Source organism: Hippopotamus amphibius, chromosome 2 (assembly GCF_030028045.1).
Source record: "Hippopotamus amphibius kiboko isolate mHipAmp2 chromosome 2, mHipAmp2.hap2, whole genome shotgun sequence".
In the NCBI taxonomy this organism is placed as follows: domain Eukaryota; kingdom Metazoa; phylum Chordata; class Mammalia; order Artiodactyla; family Hippopotamidae; genus Hippopotamus; species Hippopotamus amphibius.
The window spans coordinates 176,586,072-176,594,825 of NC_080187.1; the positions used below are offsets into that span (position 1 = coordinate 176,586,072).

The 8,754-nt window shown below is 39.3% G+C and overlaps 1 protein-coding gene across 1 annotated transcript; it reads right to left on the minus strand.

Annotated features, from left to right (window-relative positions):
* Window positions 1–1,013: 1,013 nt before the first annotated feature.
* LOC130845805 (olfactory receptor 4F15-like) lies at window positions 1,014–1,952 on the minus strand. Its single transcript, XM_057723557.1, has one exon. The coding sequence runs from the start codon at window positions 1,950–1,952 to the stop codon at window positions 1,014–1,016; it is 939 nt and encodes a 312-aa protein (XP_057579540.1).
* Window positions 1,953–8,754: the final 6,802 nt, after the last annotated feature.

The following is an 8,754-nucleotide window of genomic DNA, read 5'->3' on the forward strand; positions in this document are numbered from 1 at the left end:
AGAAGCTCGTTTGCTTCCTGCTTGTCCTGGACGGGGGCCTGAGGGGCAGGCAGCTGGTCTGACAGGCATCTGCAGGCCTGTGGGGCGCCCTCCTGGACAGAGCCTGGCGGCGCCATCTTCACCACCATCTTCACGCTCTGGTCGCGCCCCCAACACCGGGATCTCCCGCGGGATCTTTCACACGCGGCTGGTGCCCTGGTCTGTGCCTCTGTCCAGGGCATGCCCCTGATCGCCTGGCTCTGGTGGCTGCAGCCTTGGGTTCCTGGGTCCCCTGGGACTGTAACAATTGGAGAGACAGTTCTTGGCAGGCTACCAGCCCCGGGGCACCAGGCCGACAACAGACTGACACACCCCAGTCTTTCGGTGATTCTCTTGTCCTGGAGCTTCAGCCTGAGGGGCGGCTTCAGGTGTGGCCCAGGTAGGGGCCTGTGATGGACTTGCCTCCAGGGAACACGGGCCAGTGCAGGTCATCTTTCTGCTCTCCCTGTGCCTCCATACAGCTCACCAGTATCTCCCAGACAGGACCTTATCCTCGCCTCTGGAGCCCCAGTTTTTGACAGTGCCACCCAGGGGACACCTCTAGATCACCCAGCTCTCGTGGACAGGGGGGGCTTATGCTAAGGCCCCTCAGGACTGTATCTGTTTCCATCCTTTAAAAGCTGCCACTGACAGGTCTTGGCACATCCCCACCTCCTGGGGCTGTTAAAAAGAAAACAGGCTGCTTGGACACTCACAGATGTTTGAGAGATAACCAACTGCTACAGCAGGGTTGAACCATAAGCTTCATCACTTACACAAGGCCAGTCTGTCAAGACTGGGAGAGGTAGCTGTTTTATCTAATGCCTAGAAACCAAAACAGAGAGTAGCATAAATGAAGAAATAGAGGAATATCTTCCAAAAGAAAGAAAAAGATAAAACCTCAGAAAGGTGGTCCCTTCTTCATGAGAACTGGCTATTAGGGACAGAAAGTCTATCAATAGTCACTTGTTAATTTTGTGTTTCAATAAAGCCATTTAGTAATTTTTTCTAAAATTCATAAGCTGACAGAACACTCTCCTCATTGCCATCTTCACCTCTCTGTTCCTGAGTGTGTAGATGACTGGATTGAGAAAAGGAGTTAAAACTGCATGAAATATGGCTAGAAATTTATCCAGATGTATTGAAGGAGAGGGCCACAAATAGAAAAAAATCAGTGCACCAAAGAATAAAACCACCACAATAATATGAGCTGACAGAGTGGAAAGAGCCTTGGATGAAGCACCTGAGGAGTGTTTCTGAGGAGTGGCCAGGATGAAGATGTAAGAGAGGATGAGCAAGAAGACAGCACCCAAAGAAATGAGCCCACTATTAGCAGTGACCATGAACTCCAGTTCATCGGTGTCTGTGCAAGCAAGTTTGATGAGCCGAGGGAGGTCACAGTAAAAGCTGTCTAAGACATTAGGGCCACAGAAGGATAAGTTTACCACAAAAGCCAGTTGGGCCAATGAGTGAATGAGACCAATGGTCCAGGCAACCACTAAAATCAGAATGCACATTCGTGGGCTCATGAGGGTCAGGTAATGGAGAGGCTTGCATATGGCGACGTATCTGTCAAAGGCCATGGCGATGAGCAGCGCCATCTCAGTGCCCCCAACAGCGTGGCTAAAGAATATCTGAGCTATACAGCCCCCAAAGGAGATGACTTTTTTCTTTCTGAAAAGATCATATATCATCTTGGGTGCTGCAATAGAGCAAAATATCAGGTCAATGACAGAGAGATTAGCTAACAGAAAATACATGGGCGAGTGTAAGTAAGGGTCAGAGGTCACAGTGAGCACTATGAGGAGGTTTCCTATCATACTAGACACATAGAAAATACATGAAAAGCAAAAAAGTAGAAGCTGGATCTCCCAGGAATCAGAAAGTCCCAGCAAAACAAACTCAGACACCACAGAGTGGTTGACTCCATTCATTGGTTCATTTAGTTGTTTATGCTCCTGTTACCTAAAGGAAGAAAATGAGATGATTAAAATTAATACTCCATTAATGCCATCTATGGAAAAGTGTGTACGTTTTGGAAGTCAAAAATTATCTGATCATTTCACAAAAATCAGAGAGCATCCTTTTAGCCACTATTGCTGTAGTTGCACATGACAGTAACTGAGTGCCAGGTGGCCTTGTTAACACAAGGAATGGTGAGTGATCTATGGACAGGTACCCAGGGATGCGCCTGATGAAACCACAAAGGGCCTCTGATGTTAAATTGCTTCATCAGTGTGATCAATGTTAACTGTGCTCTCCCTGGTTATTATGTGTAATAACCAATCACATATACTAGGTAGGCAAAGAAGACTACTCTATGACAAAAAGATTTGTAAGATTCTGTGACTCTAATTTCGTTGCTCAAGCCAGAAATCATCCTTCCCTATTTTATACTTACCCAAATATTTTTAATTCTTTAATACCCAAATCAAATGATCCCTCATCTGTCTAACCTTCTTCATGACCCACCTATACATCCATATTTACTTATTCTAGTTACAGTTGGTCACATGTCTATTTCCTCCATATGATTAGTAAACAGATCAAGGTTATAAATCATCATGCCTTTATATTTTTATCCACATACAATATTCTGCAAACATATGTGGTGAAAAAAAGAATTTGGAATGAATGAATGATTATACTAAGTTATTTCCTACCTATTAACTCATTCCCTTCAACAAATATTTATCAAGCACCTACGATGTGCCAGGAAGTAGTCTGAGCACTAGGAATACAGCCAAGAACAAAACAGACAAAAGTCCTTATCCTCATGGATTTACATGTTGGCAGAGAAAGAAAGACAATTAAAAATAAATACACAAAACTATGTAGGGCCTAGAGACTGTCATACAGAGTGAAGTAAGTTAGAAAGAGAAAAACAAATATTGCATATTAACGCATATATGCAGAATATAGAAAAATGGTACAGATCAACCGTTTTGCAAGGCAGAAATAGAGACACAGATGTAGAAAACAAACATATGGACACCAAGTGAGGAAAGTGGTGGGGGGGGGGGGGGAGGTGAATTGGGAGATTAGGATGGCCATATATACATTACTAATATGAAAATTATCTATATCAAATTGTACACTTTAAATGTATGCAATTTATTGTATGTTAATTTTATCTTATTAAAAGTTCTAAAGAAAATACATAGGGGGTCAGATGACGACGTCACTGTGAAGGAAAAAAAGCAAGAAAGTGGAATAGGGAAGTAGGAGGAGTGCTATTGTAAAATAGGATTGATAGGAAATGTCTTGCTGATAAGTTAACTGACCGGAAAAGTAAAGAAGGTGAATGAGCACACCATGACAGTAGTTGAGAAAAGAATATTCCAGGCAGAGATAACAGCAAGAAGACTGAGGTATGAGCTTGTTGGGCATGTTCAGAAAACTACAAGGAGGCCAGAGCGGCTGAACCTGAGTATGTGGGGGCGGGGGGAGCGGTGGGGGGGGGCGAGCAGGTGAGGGAGCTTATAAACCATTGTAAGGACCTCGGTTGTTATTCTGAGTGAGAGAAGCAACTGGGTTTTGAACAGTGGAACAACAAATCTGGCATCTGGCTTACATTGTCAGAGGATCACTCTAGCTGCTGCATTGTGAACACACTTCAGGGTTCCAAAGATAAAATCAGGAAGATTATTAGAAGCTATTGCAACAATCCAAGCAAGAAATGATGGTGACTTAGATCAGGGTGATAAAGGTAGGGGTAGTGAGAGCTGGTTACAGTCTGGATGTATTGAGATGATGTATAGTGAAATGTCCAGCACTGTAAATAACGCTGACCATTTGGAGACTGGAAACAGTGTACCTCATTGCAGAGTTTTCATGTGAAAATAAAAAAGACCCAAATCTACAAAATTATGAAAGTTGCTGATAAAGTAAGTTTACATTTAGTCACCAAGTTTAAAAAGGACTCTACAATAAAGAGACATTTGAAGCTTTAAGAACAGAGTCTGAGGGAAATAAAATGATCTTTTACACAACAAGTAGAAAACTATGGAACTCAATAGTCCCAATAGTGATACAGGCTGAGAATGTTGTCGTAAACCAGTAGGAATTTTTACATTGTGTATGTATATATCATAAAGAATATATTAGCCACTTATACTACAATAAGTGGCAAATGATACAAGAAAGTCATTCTCTTTCTGTGTTATGTGCATTTATCCTGCCAAGACATCCAGAGCTGTGGTAGAAGTTTGTGTACTTAACTGAAGACCCCAGAGGTGAACATTGGACTATTACAGTCAAGTGTCAGTTGTACCTCTATTTACATTTACTCTGCATCTCTAAGAGGTTAAGCAGAGATGATCCTTCTCCCTAGCCTCTCTTTGTAGGTACATAGCCAGGGTGAATTAAACAGTGAGAAATACTTAGCTCTGAAAGTGAAGAACTAATAATTGTTAACACTATACTAGAACAACTCTGCTGTTATTGAACACTGCTAATTATCAGAAATCTCAAGAAAACTAAAATTGCAAATTCTCATTTCCGCCTATGGCCAATGGTCAAAGAATTCCTATACATACGCAGTTTTATAAGATCAAGTGAGGAGGGCGAAGTAGTTGAAGCAGTATTCAAATGATTCCTTGAATGTTAGAAATAAAAATATATAAAGAACCATGAGATTTCATCATAACTCTACAAAAGCTGAAGGAAGATATGCTTCAGTGTAAAATATAAGAGAAAGCAGCACTGGAGTGTCAATAAATAAAATGATGTAAGCAGAGGAAATATAACAATAAGGGACCTGTATTATCTGCTACATGAGCAAATCAGTACAAACGTCTCATACCCAATTAGATTTATCATTATTTTAACTATTGCCAGCCTTTGTTTGCGACATAAACCACTGAAAGTCTGTCCCTGAAAAATTACTAATATAGAAGTAATAATAACCTCAATTAAAAGGAATCAAAATTTTTTGTTTAAAAAAAGAAACATAGGCCCCTCAAAAATCTATTTTGCTGAATGATTACAAATTCCAGTTCTTCCCATCCTGACATATACACTAGCTCATTTTTAATAGTTTAACATTTAATAACTACTTTTTTCAAGGGCATTTCTGTTAAATATCTCTGCAATCATTTCAACAGAAAATGCATGATCAAAAAAACAACAGTAGAGTCTAATTATCTGTATGGCTGAATAATTCATGGCTGAAGATCTGTCATATGAAATGACAAAAGTCACTGTAGAGCAAAAGAAGTCAACCATGAGTTATGGTGAATAGTTTCCTGAAACATAAGATCTCCTTTTGGGGTTGAAGTAAGAACTACGCTGCAGAAGAATATCAGTAATCATCATAGGTAGGAGCAAAGACAGAATATATCCAAAATACATCTGCAATGTGTGAGCCTTTATTGTAGGACTTGTCAAAGGCAGGAAAATTATGCCCTCTTAAATCTCTCTCCTTAAAACAATGCGCTCACCAAGGATGATTAAAAACTTCCCAACGGGACATTTAGCAACGCCTGAAAACATTTTTGGTTGTCACAACTGGAGCAGGTTGAGGTGGGGAGAGAGAGCAAGGTTGTTACTGGTATCTGGTGGGTAGAAGCCAAGGGCACTGGTAAACATGCTACAATGCACAGGTTAACAGTATAGCCCCCACAACAAAGAATTACCCAGCCCCAAATGCGCCAAGGTTGAGACACCCTGCATAAATGACACATTTTTAAGGGAAAGGTCTGTCTTTTACATTATTCTATTCCCCTAGTTCCCTAGCGCCATTACCATCACATGGTGTGACTCTAATTAGTGTCTGTTGGAGGTATGAATGAGTAAATGGATGGGTATATGGGTGGATGGATGGATGGACAGGTGGATGTAGAGAGGGAAGGATGATGAATAAATGGACAGACAGACTGTGGAACAGAAGCAAATGAAAAAGGATCTCTAAACAATAGCTAACAAGTTGTTTTCATAAAGATTAGGAGCCAACAATGGACCACACTCCATAAAAATGTAAATTTTGTAGAACTCATGATCTCTACAGAAAAAACTTGGCCATATTCCTAATATAATCCCTACTTTAATAGAAGTTTCCTAGGTACTCAAGCAATAAATCTGGGGAATAATATACTTATGTCTCCAAGGGTTAGATAATAAGAAATGACAAGTCTTTCACATTGTCTTGTAAATTATTTCTCTGATCACTTTTTGGGAGCAGCAGCTAACTCTTTAGGTATTTAAACAATTCGGAGTTTTGATAGTATAAAAAGCCAAATAAATTTAGAACATCAGGTACTGTCTATATAATGAGTCTAAATGAGATATATCAGAAGGAAGAATTGGATAAGTAAAGAGGAAATATGGGGAGTCTGGAAATAGGTCTGATGTTCTAAAAAGGAAAGGAAGCAAAGAACCAAACACCAGAAGACATTAACATGGATATGGCTTGTATCTTTGAAACTCTTGTTTCAAAGACAAGAGTTGCTCATGGTTGAATACACAAACCTAGAAGAAGGCATCCAACTGCCCCTGAAAGAGCGATACTGAGCCATTTTTTTTTGCTCTGAGTTAAATTGAGCTTGTTGTAAAAAAACACTTTGAATCTTTTGTTCTGCAGGATCTTCATCTACCGCTATGCTCTTCTCAATTAAAGGTCATTAAAGTTACAAAAACCCTTTAACATATGCTCTCTAAACACCATCATTTGTTTTGAAGATTTACATGGATTTGATCTCCTAGAAGAGATTCTCATCCATTCAAGTTTATAGTTAAAGAAACTAGAGAGAACAAGTATCCTACTATTAAATCCATAGAGATAAACCAGTAAGTATATAAAGTAAATTTCTGGTCCAGCACAAATAATACATCAGTGGCATATTTAAATCATCAAAGACACAATTTGAGAATTCACTGTCTAATTAGACTGTCCCTATGCTTTATAAATTTGACAGTCCAAAACTTCTCTGCTTTCAAATGAACTTTCTAGTTCTTTAAGTCTATGTCCACTTATCTGTTGCTCTATGAAAATAAGATACAGATGTTGTCAAGAACCCTTTTAAATAAATCCTTACTGTCCTTGAATTAAACAACAAAATTAAATTGTCCCTTCCTTTCACCTTTCTGCTAAAAATCAATGTCCATACCCCTGGATTCCTAAATGTGTTATTTTTTCTTAACCTTATATATTTGACATTGTGGTGGCCAAAATTAGAAAGGGAAAAAAATAACAATTAAAGGCCCAACAAGCATAGATCATAGCAGAAGGATTAATTCTCCTTAAATATCATTATAGCAGTTTTTCTACATCACAGTTGAAATGATAATATGTTAGTAATGAGACATGCAGATAGGGTCAGTTTTGTTCTCAGAAAGACTATTTACCAGTCTCTCCTTCTCCCGATTCTGTGTGCATCATTTGGTTTTAGTCCCAAGAAATACCATGGAGCACTAGTCTCTAGAGGATTGCTTCCTTTTTTAACTTTTCTGAAATACAAAAACAGAACAGAATAAATACTCTTGACTTATGACTTCTGTGGTTATTAATTTCCTTCACACCTATCAAAAAGGTTAATGGGATAAAAAATAAATAAAATCTTTTCTAACTCATCACTTGAACCCCAAGTGTGTTGCAAATGCTAATGACATTGCGTTGCGCTGATCCTGACTGTCCTTCATGGGTTTAGTTTCACTCTGTAAGCCTAAGACACCTTTCTAAGCACCAGATAAAAGTCAAAGTCAGTTATTCACCTTTCTCCACAATCTATAGCCCCTTATATATTCCCTAACGAGATCTGTTCCTTCTTTCCTACATTATAACCCATCTAACCACAACCAAAAGTTCATAAATATGATATCTGCAAATAAAGATTCTGCCACTAAGACTATTTTTATGAAACTGAATTTGATAAATCAATTTCAATTTTTTCCTTTTGTTTTCTGGACTTTCCATTTTTCTACCTACCTGTTCCCAAACCACAGCATCTTCAGAGAACTAGGGTACCTTGGTAACTGAGCTTCTGCTTGTGCCACCGCCATTTTATAAAAAGCTGAAAGAATTTTAGAAGGTAATTAATTAACAGCACTGCAGAATAGTGACCAGGTGATGCTGCAGATACTTACATTTGCTAACTTATGTGGTCAAGGGAATTGTCCCTGGAACCTGATTGGTTTGGTAAGAACAACTGAAAGAAAAATCTTATAATGAGTCACTGGAGAGGAAACAAAATTGAGACTGGTTGTTTTTAGTGCATCACCTTTGGCAATTTTATCTGTCAGTACTTGCTCACTCATTGGTGGTTTAGAATGAGGCAGAATGACTGGGGATTGTGAAGACATTTAACCAAAATCATGTGGATTTTACTATAAACTTCAATCAGCTCAGGCACCCATAATACTGAATAGGCAGAAGAAATTGCTTCAACTTCTTTCATATTTTAAAAAATGGCATTGGAGAGAATAGTAGGGTGGACCATCATTCATGTTAGGTAGTCAAAGTAGCTGAGATCTGAAGGGTGAGGAGGACCAGCACAGGAGACAGAGGGGCATAGATAGTATTTCTAGAGGAAGGAACAGCAGACAAGTCTTGGAGGCAGGAGAGAGCTGTGCCTCTTCTACTCTTCAAAACCTGCTCAAAGCTCTCCATTTCCAGAATCCTCCCAGGACTGACCCCCCCAAGCAAGATATAGATTACTCCATATCTTTTTGGCACTTTCAGGACCTCTATCCAAGCAAACTCGGCAAGAAAATGTGCATAAAAATAAAATCAATGAGAAT

Bases quoted from the DNA above. Each gene is read 5' to 3' on its own strand.
- LOC130845805 (XM_057723557.1), bottom strand. From the start codon at position 1,952: ATGAATGGAGTCAACCACTCTGTGGTGTCTGAGTTTGTTTTGCTGGGA.